Raw genomic sequence first — 19124 nt, forward strand, 5'->3', positions numbered from 1 at the left:
TATGCATAACTGACAGGAATTGGACTCCGATGTTTTGCAGTTCTTAGTCTATGGTGAATTTGTTTATGCATTTTGTTCAAAACTCATTGTTCAAATACATGGGAAAGCAGAAGAAAAATGATTCTGTACATTGACCTGAGCTTTCCTTCCTCTACATCATTAAATGTAATTAGAAACCTTATACAAGGTGCACACTTCCTCTCCATATATCTGTTACCATCATGATTGGTCAAGCTTTTCATAGATCCTGGAATGATAAATACAGCATTCAGCTCCTTGTGCCTTTGAAAGAGCAATCCAATTAGTCCCACAACTCTGCAAATTTTCCCCTTCAGGTACTTACCCAATTTCCCTTTGAAAGTTATTATTGAATCTGCTTCCACTGACCTTTCAGACAGCACGTTCCAGATCACAACAACTTGCTGTGTAAAAAACAAAATCTCGTTTTACGTCTGGTTCTCGTCAATCTGTATCCCTCTGGCTGCTGACCCTCCAGCCACTGGGAAACGGTTTCTCCCATTTCACTCTATCACATGGTGCAGATGGATGACAGCGGTTCAAGAAGGGACTCATCAGCACTTTCTCAAGAGGAATTGGGAATGTACAACAAATGCTGCCCTTGCCAGATCCAGCTCGTCCTTGAGGCCCGGCATCGAGGTCCAGCTCCCTTGGATTGAAGGAGCACACCCTTCTGTGGTGTATCAATAGCTGCTATAAACCCGATAGGTTTCAATGTCCATTGAGATGGACATGCTAGTTATAAGGTTCGGGGGATTGGAGGTCTGGGAGTGGGATCGGATCCTGATGGGGGGATCGGACATGGGAGGGGGGGGAGTCGTGTGGGGGAGGTGGGGTCAGCCCGGTATGATGGGGGGTTCAGATTGGGTGTGTGGGTCAGTTCGAGGGAGGGGTCAAGTCGGGTGGGGTCGGACCTCGGAGGGTGTGGGGGAGGAGTCCTGTGCGAGTGATAGTGAATTGCATGTGGGGGTTGATGGAGGGTTAAATACGGTTGAGAGGGTGGATAGCCAGGGGAGGCTTGGGGAGTCCGCTGAAAGGGTTTTGGGTGTGGGAGGGGTGACGTCAGCCTGTGTCTTTACAAACGTTATCCATGGGTTAGAAGTGGTTTTAATTCTTCTAACTTTTCCTGATCAACTGTTGTGAAACCTTGTTGGAAGCATCTCTGGTTCTGCGATTTAATTCTAATTTTTGGATGGTTCCCAGTGCAGGACAATTGTCCAGAGGCAGTTTGCCGTGAAAATCCTGGGAAGCTCTGAGAGGAATTCCCAAGCGCCTCTTTGGCGTAACCCCAAATTCCAACCCTGGGGAACTCGCAACTTACGGCCCAATAATTAAAAACAACTCTATCATGTTTCTGCATAATTTTGAACATCTCTATCAAATAGCCCCTTCATCTTTTGTGGCTGACACTTGCTGCTGTAAATTGTTATGTCGACTGCAATCCAGCTGCAAACTCTGGCCATACATTGACTCTGTGGAGTGGATGAGTGGAAGCATCTTTCTTAACTCTGTAAAAGTCACTAGCACTGCAAATTTTCGCCACACTGAAGTGCAGAGGAGCTCATAGCTTTGTTCCCTTGAGTTGATGCTAGGGTTGCCAACCCTCCAGGATTGGCCTGGAGCCTCTAGGAATTGAAGATCAACCTCCAGCACAGTACTGTGTGTAACCCTGGAGAAAAATTCCAGACATTAAAAATTATTGTTTATTTTGTCATTTTCTTTGAGCATTTCATCTTCATTGAAAATGGGGAAAGTGCTGTTTGTCTGACCGACATTGAGTCTTTTTGCTTTCCATTTGGCCTTGGAAGGCAGTGCGTCACAAGGATCTGTGAGCTGGCCAACTAATGGCTGGTGTGTGAGTGAAGTCATGTGATGAAACCTCCAGAATACATTTAAAAGTTGGCAACTTTACTTGATGCACAATTAGATTCTAGGTTCTATGGCTAGAAGTTTACGTGATGAAAATGGGTATGCCCTTGGCCTGAACTTATGTGATATCGCCCAAGAAGATGTTAGGTGAGCATCATTAAGAATGAACACCAACACCTCCTCCACAATAGTCCTCAATACCGGTGCCCCGCAAGGCTGCGTACTTAGCCCCCTACTCTACTCCCTGTACACACACGACTGCATGGCAAAACTTGGTTCCAACTCCATCTACAAGTTTGCTGATGATACGACCATAGTGGGCCGGATCTCGAATAACGACGAGTCCGAATACAGGAGGGAGATAGAGAACCTAGTGGAGTGGTGTAACGACAACAATCTCTCCCTCAATGCCAGCAAAACTAAAGAGCTGGTCATCGACTTCAGGAAGCAAAGTACTGTACATACCCCTGTCAGCATCAACGGGGCCGAGGTGGAGATGGTTAGCAGTTTCAAATTCCTAGGGGTGCACATCACCAAAAATCTGTCCTGGTCCACTCATGTCGACGCTATCACCAAGAAAGCACAACAGCGCCTATACTTCCTCAGAAAACTAAGGAAATTCGGCATGTCCACATTAACCCTTACCAACTTTTACAGATGCACTATAGAAAGCATCCTATCGGGCTGCATCACAGCCTGGTATGGCAACTGCTCGGCCCAGGACCGCAAGGAACTTCAGAGAGTCGTGAATACCGCCCAGTCCATCACACGAACCTGCCTCCCATCCATGGACTCCATCTACACCTCCCGCTGCCGGGGGAAAGCAGGCAGCATAATCAAGGATCCCTCCCACCCGGCTTACTCACTTTTCCAACTTCTTCCATCGGGCAGGAGATTCAGAAGTCTGAGAACACGCACAAACAGACTCAAAAACAGCTTCTTCCCCACTGTCACCAGACTCCTAAATGACCCTCATTGACTGACCTCATTAACACTACACTGTATGCTTCAACCAATGCCAATGCTTATGTAGTTACATTGTATATCTTGTGTTGCCCTATTATGTATTCTCATGTATTTTCTTGAATTTTGTTTAATTCCCTTTTCTTCCATGTACTGAATGATCTGTTGAGCTGCTTGCAGAAAAATACTTTTCACTGTACCTCAGTACACGTGACAATAAACAAATCCAATCCAATCCAATCCAATCCAATGGTGCCACAAATGATAACACGGCCAATGGACATGCACAGAAGTCGGGAACGTGCCCAATTATGGTCATTTATTCCCCGAATCAATGCAATTTTACATTGCTCATAATTTATTGTTCTTGCACAGACAACACTGGTAGGTGGTCAACATGTTTCCTTCGAGTTGTCATCCAAGAGAAAAAGGCGTCTGAAGCAAAGGTGCTGCCTGTTTAGATTAGAGATTTCTAGTTGGAAATCTACATGATTTGAGGGGTTTCTCTATGATTCATAGTGCACTCCAAGATGGATGGCTTCCTTTTGGAATACGTTTTTAGGTGGTAGAGGGTCTGCAGAAGATACTACCACCCTGCAATCAAAGTGTACAGGCAGCGCTCCAAATTCCTCAACATGTCCGAGGTCCAGTACCGAGAGAGGCTCCTCTTCTCTATTGACACTGTCACCACCATCTGCAAGGTGGTTGGGCCGAAGATCACCTCCAACAGCGTGGGTGTACACCTTCTGCCCGTGTCTTTCCAGGGGTCAGTGGGGGAAATGTCTACAGTTATGTCAAGCTCATAGCTGACGGTCTCTCAGATGGGCCATGATATTCACCCATTACCAAACCATCGAGGACAGCCAAGCTGAGAAAGCCGGAGGCTTCACAGTAATTGCAGGCTTTCCCATATCCAGGATGCCATTGGCTGCATCATCAATGACATTAAGGCCATCAAGCTGCAGGTGAACCAGGAGTTCTCACGAACAGAAAATACTTCCATTCATTGGACATTCAAATCTTCTATGGCTACAAGACACAGATCTTGCAAGTCTGTCCATTTAACCTGACGCCTCACATGATGCTTGCATCCTGTGACACTCACAGTTGCCAAGGCAGTTCTTCATCCTGCTCATTTGGATGGATGGCTCCTAGGTGACAAGGCCTATCCCCAGAAAAGGTGGCTCTCCGGCAATCAATAACAAAGGTGGAGGAGAAGTAAAACAGGAGTCGTGCCTCCACAAGGGCAGTAACAGAGCGGACCATTGGACTGCTGAAGATATGTTTCAGATGCCTGGAATCATCATGAGGAGCATTGCAATAGCCTCCAGAATGCGTGTTGTTTATTGTCATAGTGCACTGCACCTCACACAATCTGGCCCTTGCAAGGCAGGACCCACTTCAAGCAGAGAATCATGAAGCAGCTCCAGATGCCAAGGAGGATGACTACTGATGGGTCTGATGAGGGGAGGCACAAGGTGAGAACATGAAGGCAAATGTCAGAAATCTTCAGGGACACCTGAGGGGCCTTGATGATGCACACCTCAGCTGCCAAGACATCGATTTAGAGATCATGCTAAAGGCACTGCCTTCTTACAAGACATCTGTAATGTGCGATCAGGCGGAGAATCCCTGTTTATGACCGAATCGGGGGAGGCGCCTGTTTTCGGATGCCCCCTTCAAAACGGTATTGTTGTGGAGTACGCCGCATGCCATTGGGACGGCCTCAGGACATTACCTGAAGGCCCTTCCCCGATGTGCCACCCCTGAAGGGCCTAGTTCCTGACGGCGCAATACATGTATGCTCTCAGTTTTCGTGAACCTGGCGTGGTGGCTGCAGATTGTGTCCAGCGCTGCCACAGTCGGGGCGGGGCTGGGGATGGGGGGGGGGGGGGTGGGGGGGGGGAAGTGATGGTGGAGCCATGCTGCTGGCCAGGGGTCTTCAGCGAGGGCTGGGGGGTGGCGAGGGTGTGTCCAGGGAAGCACTATCTGGTAGATCCGATCCGCAAGTGGCCGGTGCCATGTAGTACGGTGCAACCGCTACAAGTCATCGCTGTGTGCAGCCACACACCCGGCAATTCTCCAGCCGTTTATATCAGAAAGGCAGTGCATTTTACGTGGCACGGTTGCGCGCCCCTCGCCAGTCGGAGCATCGGTGCGGGGGAGACGCCAACCTTTTTGGCATAAAACCAGACACTTCCTCCGGTCATAGCCTCAAAATCGGTGAATTCAGTCCCATGTGCCTCATCCATCTCACATTGGCAGTGACCTCCTGAGGTCATTGCCTGTGTGAGGGTTTGCAAGTCCGAGGCAACTCCATTCTGTTTCTGCAGCTGTCTCTCCATGAGAGTTGCCACACTGTCAGTGGAGGAGGCTGTGTGCTCGGTTCCTGGGATCAATGCAGTGTTCACACTCCACATGGACTCCTCCATGACAGAGGCCATAGCACACAGATTCTCAGGGATCTCCACCGTATCTCCCCACACATCCCACTGGACAAATAGCATCCATCAGCTGATTGAGAACTCCAGAAGCTGTGGACTCAGTATGGGTCTGATCTCCTGCAGTCCTCCAGCTTCCAGCACCAGAGGCACTCTCTGCCTCTGCCAGCTCCTGGTTCAAGCAGGTCAGGCCCTCCCCACTGTGCATTACCACCTGGCCTGATGGCCTAATGCACACCGATGTGCTTGTATCTGTGCTGGTGTCTGTTAGCACGAGAGAGTGTGATGAGAGTGCAGTTGTCAGTGTTTCCTCTCTGGGGTTAAAGGGGTCCCTGTAACCTCTTGCGGATGGCAAATTTGCAGTATGTTAATACATTCAATCATCACAGTCAACGTGCTTGCTAGGCGGGCTGATGAGATCAATGGCAAACTGCAACTTGGCACCATCTAGATTGAGGGATTAATGTGCACTGCTGCATTGGTATTTCCATTTCAGGTGAGAAGACCCTGTGATGTTTGCACTTCCTGTCATTCTCATATCTGTGCACTGTGCACCTTCCTCCAAGACATCTGCTCACCATGACTAGTTGGAAGAGCTCCATGGTGGCCTTTGAGCTCGGGTGCATCCATCTCGTAGTGGCTTAGAACGAGGAGATTGGAATCCCCTGAGGCCATTCTTCAGTACTCCAGCACAATATCGCTTCACTCCTGAAAGGGAAGAACTGATTTCATCATTGGTGCTCCCTCTCCCTGAAGCACCATTCCAGCCTGGACTACCATCCCTGAGAACCAGGTCATGGACGCATGTCCACTTTACCCTTCAGTGCACTCAGGCCAAGCATTCAGAGACCTCTCAACTTTGGCCGGCGCAGGTTTGATGCCAATTGGCACACACACTCTTACATAGAACATAGAACATAAAACATACAGTGCAGAAGGAGGCCATTCGGCCCATCGAGTCTGCACTGACCCATTTAAGCCCTCACTTCCACCCTATCCCCTTAACCCAATAACCCCTCCTAACCTTTTTTGGTCACTAAGGGCAATTTATCATGGTCAATCTACCTAACCTGCACGTCTTTGGACTGTGGGAGGAAACCGGAGCACCCGGAGGAAACCCACGCAGACACAGGGAGAACGTGCAAATTCCACACAGACAGTGACTCAGCGGGGAATCGAACCTGGGACCCTGGTGCTATGAAGCCACAGTGCTAGCCACTTGTGCTGCCGTGCTGCCCCGAGGGTTACATCCCTGAGGGTGATGAGGAATAGCCACTCAAATACATATCTCCACGCAGTTCCACACGGATGACATTTTTCTTCCCAATTTATTCATCTCAACTTGCTCTACTGACCAAACTGAATTTCTATAATATGAAACCATATCCTTCAAAGACGCAAGGCCAGACATGTCATTTGGCAGCATGAGGTGACAAATGCTTAACATGTTTGTGAGTAATCTTCCATCCGATATTTTAATAGAGCTAATTAACCTGTTCAAAATAAATTGATTAGTGTGACCTCCGGTATAGCCACTCCTTCCATCACCAGCACACTAGTTCCAATAACCACTGTCTATAGGATGTATCGCATCAAACATCAGGGTAACAGCATTTCTCATCCCTGCGACCCCCATTACAGTGAGTAATAATGGCATGGCAACACCATCACCTCCAAGTTCCAAATCCACATCCAGTCCACACTCCAAAATCACTGTCTTGGAACTGTGTCACTGTTCCTTCACTGTCACTGGGTTAAAACCCTGGAATTCCCTCCTGAACAGCACTGTGGAAAGTGGCGCTCCACCACCTTCCCAAGGGCAATTAGGAATAGGCAAAATGCTTGCATCCTCATGACAAATGTTGAAAATAAGCTGATGCTCCAATTAAAATAATACGCAGGAATCCCAAACAATAGCTGCCGCATCAATTTATAGCTTATAATAGCTAAATATAACACCCATTAAAATGAATCTTGCCATAGAAAAATATGTATCAGTTCAGCTAAAACTCCTGTGTTGGAGTACTTTGAATATGTCCATTCATTGATATATTAAAACTGGCTGAACCCCGTCTGAGTCTGAAGTTTGTGGGTTCAAATCCCTGCACCAGAGATGGGCACACAATCCAAGCTGACACCCCCCAATGCAGTACGGAGGGAGTGCTGCATTGTCAGAGGTACTGTCTTTCAACTGAGACGTTAAACTGATGATTATTTGGTCATTACCTCATGGCTGTTTGTAGGACCAAGCAGGCGGCAGCATTCTCTGCATTACAACAGAGACTACACTTCAGAAATATTTAATTTGCTCTGAAGAACTTAGCGATGTACTGAGGATGTGCAAGTTTCTATATAAATGCAAGTTCTTTCCTGTCCACTTCTGTACCACAAATTCCTCGCCAAATTCATAATTGTTCTCCCATGCCAAACCATCCGATTAAAAATATGTCCATCATTGGAAAATTATTCGAGGTTAAGTAGTAAATCTCACGGATTTACTTATCAGCGAGTTTTGATCAAATCTTTTAGTGATGAAGTTTATAATCGCTGCTTTAAATTTTTTTAAATATTCATTTACGGGATGTGGGCGTCGCTGGTTAGGCCAGCATTTATTGCCTTTCAGAAGGTGGTGGTGAGCTGCTTTCTTGAATCGCTGCAGTCCTTGAGGTGTAGGTACACTCACTGTGCTGTTAGGGAGGGAGTTCCAGGATTTTGACCCAGCAACAGTGAAGCAACGGCAATACATTTCTAAGTCAGGGTTGTGAATGACTTGGAGGGCAACCTCCAGGGGGTTCCCAGGTATATGCTGCTCTAGTCCTTCTAGATGGTAGTGGTCGTGGGTTTGGAAGATGCTGCCTAAGAAACCTTGGTGAGTTACTGCAGTGCATCTTGGAGATAGTAAACACGGCTGGCATTGTTTCATTTGATGAAAATCTAGTGAAGTTCAAATAATGGGAAAAAATTGTGTGAGGTTCTAAAACATTAAAATATTACAAAGGTGTTGGATTACAAAATAATTATAACTCGCCCTTCAATGAAAGATTTTTCTTTAGAACTGGGGGAGAAAATATTAAATAAAAGGGTTTGCTCTGAGAGGGAGTGATGAAGAGTGGCTGAGAGGAGGCTCGTGTGGAGCATGAACACCATGATAGACCTGATGGGCCGAATGGACAATTCCTGTGCTGCAAATAGTATGTAATTCTTTGGAAAATACGCATTGTTATTCTGAGCATATTTGCCGTAACATTTCATTTTTGGGGGATAATTTCTGAATAAACTATTTGTCACACATATCCCTGTCCATTTTGGAAAGATTAATCCTTCTTTTCATATCATTTAGGTGGCCTTTCATTGCAGGAACTTTTGATGCAGGGAGTGCCTCTGACTATCATTGACTCATACAGGAACTTGAAGCCTATTTTACCCCCAAAATAAGGGTGGTCATCGCAATGTGCAACATGAGTTGTGTTTGTTTCTGTTCTCAGATCAGAATGTGATTGTAGATTATTGTTAGAGTTTGACAACTGCTTTCCAATGTGCAGGCAATACCACTTTGCAATGCTCCGGGCTTGCAATGAACCTGAATGATCTATAAAGTTATTTGATGCTCTGAGCAGGGTTTGAACATATCAACAACGACACACTTAACCAAAACTGGATGATTTCTTCTTGGGCGTAAGTTTGTTTGTACGCCAGTAATTTCTAATTGAAAATCAATGCAGCCATTAATGTGATACCAAACATCAGGTTGAGTGCTGATTATCAATGATTGTAAGTGAGATGTGATTGCAATGCCCCCACAACCTATTCTCTATTCACTTCAATAGTCCAAAGTTACAAATTTTTCTCTGCCTGACAATGTCACAATCCAATAACCATGCATTTGAGTTACATATTGGCAATCACTGATTTTTTAAAAAATTAAATGTGAAGATCGGCACTGATATTTGAGGAACTGTTTAACAAACCTGTTTATCTTGGCCCTAGTTTGATATTTCTATGGTAATTTGTCGAAAAGATTTTTTTGCTGTGCACACACCCTATTGGAGACCTCTGCTTCTGTTCAGTGAACTGTCAGTGGCTGACATTTACAAATCATGTTGTTATAATGTACCATTGCATTTCTTTAAAGAAATCAGATTACAAATGAGAGAGTTTACAAACTGCTGTAAAGTGCTGCGATATCTTTATTGCATGAAGATGTGCTTTACAAATGCGAAATAAACAGCTTCACATTCTACATGCTGTCATTTCTTGTGTTGGTTATATCTGGCAACAATTCCAACAGTGGTGCACTAAGGCAGACTTCCACCTGCTCATAGCTAGCAATTCCCGGAACAGGTTGCTAATCTGTCTCCAGGGGCTCATAGTTTGAAGGGCGCCACTCCATATCAGCATGGCTCACCAGGGCACTCTCCCACACTTACTGCCAGCCATTGGCGGGTTGGAAAAATTTACAGGTTGACACACAACCTGTTTGGCCACATTATGAAGGCACCTTCCTTGGCCAATAAGTCCTGCGGTAGGACTCAAACCCGGAGCTTATGGCTCAGATGCAGGGACGCTACCCACTGCGCCAAAAGACCTCCCTTCTTGCAACAATAACAACTTATATTTTTATAGCGCATTTATCAGGATGAAATATCCCAAGGTGCTTCACAGTTGTGGAGCAAAGTTTGACACCAAGCCATTGGGCATGATTTAATTTTTAAAAATCAGAGTCCGTTCTGAGCGGGTTTAGTGGGGTCATTGCTGGGAAGGACCCCACTATCTATTGGCACTTTGTTGCTGTTTTGGTCCCTGGTGTGGACCCTCCCCCCCCTCAGGTGGCATTGCCAGGGTGCTGGGTTGGCAGTGCCCAGGTGGCACCAGCCATGTCAGGGTGCCAGGTTGGCACGAGGCCAACCACCCAAGGCTTCAAACCGCCTGGGATATCCCCCCACAAATGCTGTTCCACTTGGTCCCCGTTTGTACATAGTAAGGAGGGATTTGCCCTGGGAGTCCTAAACATCGACTCTGGACCCCATGAAGTCTCATGGCAACAGGTCAAAAGTCAACAGGAAAACCTCCTGCTGATTGCCACGTACACCTGCCACCCATTCCCCTCCCCCAGCTGATGAATCAGTATTCCTCCGTGTTGAACGCTACCTGGAGGAAGCACTGAGGATGTACTGTGGGTGGGGGACTCCAATATCCATCACCAAGATTGGCTCAATAGTACCACCACCGCAAGTCGCGAGGAAACCAAAAAGAGGGAAATAAATACTTGACCTCATCCTCACCAACCTGCCTGCCACAGATCTGTCCACAACAGTATTGGTACAAGTGACCACTGCAGTCCTTGTGGAGACAAAGTCCCATCTTCACATTGAGGATACCCTCCCTCATCACTCACCATCCTGACTTGCAAATATATCGCTGTTCCTTCACCGTCGCCGGGTCAAAATCCTGGAACTCCCTCCCTAGCAACACTGTGGGTATAGCTAAACCTAAGGTAGCAACTAGGGATGGGCAATAAATGCTTGCCTAGCCAGCGATGCCTGCATCCTTTAAATGAATAAAAACAGAGTGGTTCAGGGACCTTAATGAGTTCAAAATGTCTTACCAATGCCACTATTCTCCTTCCATGTCTTTATGTTCCCTCCATTCCAATTCAGTGCCAACCCATCGCCCTCCTCCCACCCAACCCTTGACCCCTAATAATCCTCCTCGTACCAGACACCACAGACCTCCTGCAGCATTTCAAGAAGGCGTCTGATCACCATCTTTTCAAGGGCAATTAAGGATGTACGTCAAGGGCAGAATCTTCCACTTCCACCAGCAGTGGGAATCGTGGCGGGAGTGACAGCGGGATTTGGTTGGAGGTCTGTTTCCCAATGGCAGAAAATTAGTTGAGAATCTTGTTCTCCCAAAGTGACTGCTTGTTAAATGTGAACGCATCAGAATCTTAATCCCTCTCCAAATTAAGCTCTCAGTCATTGGGAATTTACAACATTCAGTTTCACGACTATACATCAGTGGTATTCACCTGGGGAGGGAAACTTCTTCCTGGACGTTCAGGTCAGCAGATGCTGCTTTTGCTTCATATTGTATGGTAGCCAAAGCTGTGCCAAGGCTGTGACCAGGAGGCCGGTAATGGTTGGAAGTGGGGTGGAAGAGTGAAGCAGAGGCTAGACACAGGATGCAGGCAAAAAGGGGAAGAGGAGGGGAGAGTGTACAAGGAAGGGGAACAGCATGGGTCCAGGGAAACGGAATGGGGAGAGTTGGATGTCTTAGAGGACAAGATGGGTGGGGTGAATGGTAAGTTTTTTGTGGGGAGAACTCAGGATACTGGTGGTAGGGAAGAACAGTCACAGTCAAAGGGGGAGTGGGATGTGGTAAGGTGGCAGGTTAGGGGTGTGGGTCTGACAGTTGAAGGTATCATCGGGTGAGTCACAGAGTGGAACAAGATGGGTGGCTCATGCAATGCAAGGGGGCAGGGTCAGGGTGGGCATGTGGATGGTAACAGGTGTAGACTCTGAGGGGAGAGGAGGCATGTGGGTGTGAATTGTGGTAGGGTTCAGGGTAATGGGGGGAGGTCCAAGGGAGAAAGAGGGAAGAGGAATGGTAATATTGAGTGGGTCAAGGGTGATGGGGTGGAGGTTGGTGGGTGACAGGGGGTGGGTAGAAGGTGGTGGATTGAGTTTGAATGCACTATTTTTCTGAATTGACCTTGACCCCGGAGCCTGTCAGTAACTGAGATTCCTTGAAATAGGAGGAGGATCATTTCATGTGGGTGCAGGTCAAGGTCAGCACAGTGGCTGACTAAAGGGGACACCCTAATAATTGAGTAAACTGAAAGTTTATTAAAAAATTTTTATTAAAATTTTTGTCAAAAAAACAAGTTTTGCATAACCGTGTGCAACAATTAGCAGAACAAAGAGAAAAAAATGTTGACCATATGTACAAAGAAAGGAACAATATAACGTACCGATTACCCCCCCCCCCCCCCCCCCCCCCCGCCCCGGGATACTGCTGCTGCTGCTGACCTTTACTGCTCTCCTAGAAAGTCGAGGAACGGCTGCCACCTCCGAGAGAACTCATGGACCCTCTCAAGGCAAACTTTATTTTCTCAAGACTGAGAAACCTAGCCATGTCACTAACCCAAGTCTCTACACTCGGGGGTTTCGAGTCTCTCCACATTAAAAGGATCCGACCGGGCTACCAGGGAAGCAAAGGCCAAAACATTGGCCTCTTTCGCTTCCTGAACTCCCGGATCGTCTGACACATCAAAGATCGCTATCTCAGGACTCGGCACCACCTGCGTGCCTAAGATCTTGGACATTGCCTTAGTAAATCCCTGCCATAATCCCTTAAGAGCCAGGCATGCCCAGAACATATGGACATGATCTGCATGGCTTTACGCACACCTCACACATTTATTCTCAACCCCGAGCAGTTTGCTCATCCTGGTTGCCATCATGTGTGCCCGGTGGACCACCTTAAACTGGATTAAGCTAAGCCTGGCACATGATGAGGAGGAATTGACCCTGTTTAGAGTGTCCGCCCACAGGCCCGCATCCATCTCCCCACGTAGCTCCTCCTCCCATTTGCCCTTAAGCTCCTCCACTGGAGATTCCTCCGCCTCTTGAAGTTGCCGGTACATGTCCGAAACCTTCCCCTCCCCTACCCAGGTGCCGGAGACAACCCTGTCATGTATCCTGCGTGGGGGTAGCAGCGGAAATGATACCACCTGCTTTTTCAGAAAGGCGCGTACCTTAAGGTATCTGACAGCGTTTCCAGGGGGCAGACTGAATTTCTCCTCTAGCGTTTTCAAGCTGGGGAAGGTCCCGTCTATGAACAGGTCCCCCATCCTTTTAATGCCTGGTCTATGCCAGCTTTGAAACCCTCCGTCTATCCTACCCGGGACAAATCTGTGATTGTTGTGTATCGGGGTCCAGACTGAGGCTCCCTCCACCCCCCGTGCCTTCTCAACTGACCCCAGATCTTTAATGCCGCCACCACCACCGGACTAGAGGAGTAGCGAGCCAGCGAGAACGGCAGAGGTGCCGTTGCAAGTGCCCCTAGGCTGGTACCTTTACATGAGGCCGCCTCTAACCACTCCCACGTCAACCCTTCCCCCAATACCCATTTCCTAATCATGGCTATGTTAGCCGCTCAATAGTAGCTGCAAAAGTTCGGCAGCGCCAGCAACCTTCATCCCCTCCCTCCTGACTGCACTTTCAGGTACAGTCTCTTTACTCGCGGGGCCTTATTTGCCCGTACGAATCCCGAAATGATCTTGTTCACCTGCTTAAAGGATTTGGGGATGAAGATGGGAAGGCACTGGAAGATGAACAGAAATCTGGGGAGGACCGTCATCTTAATGGTCTGCACCCTCCCCACTAGAGATAGTCTAGATGAAGTCCCCCTCCATCTGCTCTACCAGCCGTGATAGATTAAGCTTGTGGAGGGCATCCCACTTTCGAGCCACCAGTATCTCTAGATACCGAAAGCTCTTCTCCACCAATTTCAGCGGAAGCTCTCCCAGTTCCTTTTCCCTTAGGTTGGATCACGAACATCTCGCTTTTCGTCTCGTTTAGTTTGTACCCCGAGAAATTGCAAAAGTCCCTCAGAATCTGCGTGACCTCTCCCATCCCCTCTAGTGGGTCCAAAATATACAGGAGCAGATCATCCGCATAAAGCAAGACCCGATGCTCCACCCCCCCCCCCCCCCCCCCCCCGAACCAACCCCCGCCAGTTCTTCCAAGTCCGCAGCGCTATAGCCAGTGGCTCTATCGCAAGGGCGAATAGTAAGGGGGAGAGGGGGCACCCCTGCCTTGCCCCCCCGGTGGAGCCTAAAGTATTCCGATCTCACCCTGTTTGTGCACACACTTGCCTCTGGGGCCTGGTAGAGTAGATGGACCCAACCTATGAACCCCTCACTGAATCAGAACCTTCTTAGCGCTTCCCACAGGTTCTCCCATTCCACCTGGTCAAAGGCTTTCTCCGCATCCATTGCCGCCACCACTTCTGCCTCCCCTCCCTCTGAGGGCATCATGATGGTTTAGGCCCCTCCGTACATTGGATATCAATTGCCTGCCCTTGACAAAGCCTCTCTGATCCTCCCCTATCACCCCAGGGACACAGTCCTCAATCTTAGCAGCCAGCAGTTTGGCGTCTACATTCAGGAGCGATATCGGTCTATAAAATCTACACTGTAGCGGATCTTTCTCTCGTTTGAGGACGAGTGAAATCGAAGCCTGTGACATTGTTGGGGGAGGGTCCCTCTCTCTTTGGCCTCATTGAAGGTCCTTAGCAGGAGTGGACACAGCAGTTCCGAAAATTTCTTATAGAATTCTACAGGGTAGTCATCTGGCCCCGGGGCTTTGCCCGACTGCATGTCCGCTAAACTCTTTACCATCTCCTCCAGCTCTATCGGGGCCCCCAGTCCCTCCACCAGATCCTCTTCCACCTTTGGGAACCTCAGTTGGTCCATGAATTGTTTCATTCCCCCTCCCGGGCGGGGGCTCTGACTCATACAATTAACCATAAAACGCCCTAAAGACTTTGTTCACCCCCTCTGGGTCTATGACCGTGTTGCCCTCCTTATCCCGTACTTCCCTAATTTTCCTGGTCACTTCCCTCTTGCGAAGTTGGTGCGCCAGCATTCTACTTGCTTTCTTCCCGTATTCGTAGACAGCCCCTTTGGCCTTCCTCAGCTGTGCTACTGTCTTCCTAGTGGTCAGCAGGTCGAATTCCGCTTGCAGCCTCCGGCGCTCTTTCAGTAGCCCCGTTTCGGGGGTCTCCACGTAGCACCTGTCTACTCGGAGTATCTCCCCGACTAGCCTTTCTCCCTCCGCACTTTCTTTCTTCTCTCTATGAGACCTGATAGAGATCAACTCCCCTCTGATAACTGCTTTCAGGGCCTCCCACACCGTGGACGCCGCTACCTCCCCCATATCATTAGTTTCCAGGTAATTCTTGATGGTCCTCCTTATCTGCCCACAAACCTCGTCATCTGCCAGCAGCCCCACATTTAGCCTCCATAGTGGGATTGCTACTCCACTGGTCTTTGAATCCAGCCCCAAATGGAACACCTGGCCCACCCACCCTTTTCTCAATCTTGTTTAGTCAGCATGTTTTAAGTGCATATCCTATAGCATGGCTATGTCTGATTTTAGCCCCTTTCAGTGCGAGAACACACGAGCCCTCTTCACCGGCCCATTCAGGCCCCGCACATTCAACGTAATCAGTCTGGATGGGGGCCTAGCCCCACCCCTCACCTGCTGATTAGCCATCTTCCTTTTTCGGCCAGCCACAAGCCCGCGTCCCCCGCTTACTCGAGCCCTCCCATTGGAGGCCCCCCCCCGACTCTCCCTCTGATCCCCCAAGTTGGCACCTTTTCTGCCAGCCAAGCAGCATCCCATCCCCCCTTCCCCCCCAGCAGCCCCGTGCTCCAAACCCCCAAGTCAAGCACCCGCTTGACACTGGCTCTCCCCCCATTATGCTTCCGTGAGTCAGCTGACCCATGCTGACCCCGGCCGCTCCCGCCTCTGCCTCCGATTACTCAGATGGCTCATTTTGCGGGCCACGCCCTATGGAAAGCCCAACTTATCTGCTTCAGCGGCCCCCAAAGAACATTTTCCTCCCCCTCCCCCCAGCAAAACAAACAGCCAACCCCAGGTGCAAACCTGGCCCCTTCAAAGACACGGCCCTAGCTGCCAGGAGAGCAGTGCCACGTGTAGGGCCCCCTCCTCCCTCTGCGGCCGAGCTCTACAAAAGTAGAAAACATGGCCAAAGAAACAGGGAACAATTAAAAACAAGAGCATAATGTCGCTGCCTCCGACTACACGGAAATTACCATCCCCACCAGAGTACCGTCCCAGTGTGGCTGTCCTTTAGTTCGAGTCCAACGTTTCTTGCTTGATGAAATTCCACGCCTCATCCGGTGTATCAAAGTAATGGTGGCGATCTTGATACGTATGCAGCAGTCCGAACTTCACCCCTTTAGCTGTGGAGATCCGCCTTAGCCCGGTTGACTCCAGCGCACCACTTGGCCAGTTCTGCTCCCCAGCCTTGGTAGATGCTGTTCTCCCACCTGCTGCTCGGCTCCTTTTTAGCCATCGCAGGATTCGTTCCTTATCTGAGAAGCGATGGAACCGTACCACCACGACTCTCGGCAGTTCATTCGTTTTGTGCTTCCTTGCAAGGACTCTGTGCGCTCCATCCAGTTCCAGAGGCGGAAGGAATGCCTCTGGCCCCATCAGGGACCCCGGTAACGTGGTCACAAATGTGCTTGCATGCGACCCCTCTGCAGGCTCAGAATGTGCAGGTTCTGCCTCCTGGACCTGTTTTCAAGGTCTTCCAGGCTTTCCTGCCACCTCTTGTGTACGGCGTTGTGTGCCTCCACCCTGACGGTCAGGCCCAGTGTGGTGAACCTCTGTGAGCACCTGTATCAGGGGATGTAAGGTAGGACCTGCACTACAGGTTCACCGGTAGCCCCTGCCGGCTAGCTCCGCCCATAAGGAGCCATATAAATATGCGTGTCCTCCTCCTGATCAGCCATTTCGCCAGCTGCAGCAGGAGGCCACGCATCTGACTGTAATAAAGCCACAGTTGTACCAATCTGAGTCTTTCATGCAATTGATAGTGCATCAATTTATTACAGTCAGATTTTTCTACATTATGGACATCAGGATCAAACCAGATCGCCTGCAGCTGGATCCGCACTCGTCAGACGCCAGAAAGGACTTTAATCACTGGCTGGCTTGTTTTGATGCCTACATCAACGCTGCGACCCCCACGCCGACGGAAGCTCAGAAGATGCAAGTTCTATACTCCAGGTTGAGTTCCAGCGTGTTCCCGTTGATCCAGGATGCCCCGAGTTACGCGGAAGCGATGGCACTCCTTAAAGAGAACTACGTTCAGAAGACAAACACACTCTTCGCAAGGCACGTACTCGCCACTCACACACAACTACCTGGTGAGTCGATCGAAGACTTCTGGCGGGCTCTTATCCCACTCGTACGGGACTGTGACTGTCGGGCCGTCATGGCCACTGAACATTCCAATCTCCTCATGCGTGATGCATTTGTGACGGGGATTGCGTGGGGCCCCATCCGACAATGACTGCTGGAAGGGGCCACGCTCGACCTAGCAGAGACGAAAGGTTTAGCACTCTCCATGACGGTCGCATCTCGCAACATCCAATCCTACGCCACTTGCCGCGCGGCCCACCCCTTCTGCCCCTCCTGGATCCTGCAACCGACCCCCCCGGCTGGGGCCTCTCCTTCTCAATATGCCTGCACCGCCCGCCACACCACGCACCCTGGGGGTCCCCGCTGCTACTTCTGTGGCCAGCAGAAGCACCCCCGCCAGCGCTGCGCAACCCGCGCTGCCACTTGCAAATCCTGCGGTAGGAAGGGCCACTCTGCGGCAGTGTGCCAGGCCCGCGCAGTCGCCGCTATCACACCTGCAATCGCCCCCTTTCCCCAGCCGATCCCACAATGGGCACCGCCATCTTCTCCCCCCAGGTCTACGTGCGGCCCGTGGGCACCGCCATCTTGCCCCGCCCCCACAACGTGCGCACCATGGGCGCCACCACCTTGCCTCACCCCCGCAACGTGCACTCCATGGACGCCACCATCTTGCCCCGTCCCTACAACGTGCGCTGCATGGGCGCCGCCATCTTCTCATCAACAGATCCTCCGGCCGCCACCATTTTGTCTCCCCCACGGGACTGGAACGCTGGATCCAGGTCGCCGACACACCCCATCTGAATCCTCGGACGACCACCCGCAGCTTGCCTCAATGACACTGGACCAGTCCCGTCCTCACAACCTGGCCACCGCCTCGACGACAGTGGAAATCAACCGTCACGCGACCTCTTGCCTACTGAACTCCGGGAGCACCGAAAGCTTCATCCACCCGGACACTGTAAGGGACTACTCCCTCGCAGTTCACCCCGCCAATCAATGGCTCTCCCTGGCCTCCGGATCCCACTCTGTCTCGATCCGAGGTTTCTGTGTGGTCAATCTCACTGTCCAGGGTGTAGAATTCACCAGTTTCCGCCTCTACGTCCTACCCAACCTCTGTGCTGCACAATTGCTGGGTCTGGATTTTCAGTGTAATCTCCAGAGCCTCACCCTCAAATTCAGCTCACTCTTCCACTCACCGTTTGAGGCCTCACGACCCTCAAGGTTAACCCCCCCTCCCTCTTTGCCAATCTAACTGCGGATTGCAAGCCCGTCGCCACCAGGAGCAGACGGTACAGCGCCCAGGACAAGGCCTTCATCAGGTCCGAAGTCCAGCGGCTACTTCGGGAGGGTATCATCGAGGCCAGCAACAGCCCCTGGAGAGCCCAAGTGGTAGTGGTTAAAACTGGGGAGAAACACAGAATGGTCGTGGACGACAGCCAGACCATCAATCGGTACACGCAGCTCGACGCATATCCCCTCCCTCGCATATCTGATATGGTCAATCAGATTGCACAGTACCGGGTCTTCTCAACGATTGACCTTAAATCCGCCTACCACCAACTCCTCATCCGTAAATCGGACCGTCCATACACTGCCTTCAATTCGGACGGTCGCCTCTATCAATTTCTTAGGGTTCCCTTCGGCTTCACTAACGGGGTCTCGGTATTCCAAAGAGAAATGGACCGAATGGTTGACTGGTACGGATTGCGGGCCACGTTTCGGTACCTGGACAACGTCACCATCTGCGGCCACGATCAGCAGGACCACGACCCCAACCGTGCCAAATTTCTCTACACCGCCACTCTCCTCAACCTCACCTACAATAAGGAGAAGTGCATGTTCAGCACCAACTGCTTAGCCATCCTCGGCTACG

At 50.0% G+C, this 19124-nt stretch overlaps 1 protein-coding gene across 15 annotated transcripts in view; it reads left to right on the top strand.

Moving 5' to 3' along the window:
* Positions 1–9531, top strand: part of mybpc1 (myosin binding protein C1) — a 175020-nt gene extending 165489 nt beyond the window's left edge. For all 15 annotated transcript variants that reach the window (XM_038781127.1, XM_038781130.1, XM_038781128.1 and 12 more), the window contains one exon: positions 8632–9531. In XM_038781127.1, the coding sequence (XP_038637055.1) occupies positions 8632–8726 (95 nt within the window). In that variant the 3' untranslated portion in view covers positions 8727–9531. The remainder of the gene's footprint in view (positions 1–8631) is intronic.
* Positions 9532–19124: the final 9593 nt, after the last annotated feature.

This window comes from Scyliorhinus canicula, chromosome 20 (assembly GCF_902713615.1).
Source record: "Scyliorhinus canicula chromosome 20, sScyCan1.1, whole genome shotgun sequence".
NCBI lineage: Eukaryota > Metazoa > Chordata > Chondrichthyes > Carcharhiniformes > Scyliorhinidae > Scyliorhinus > Scyliorhinus canicula.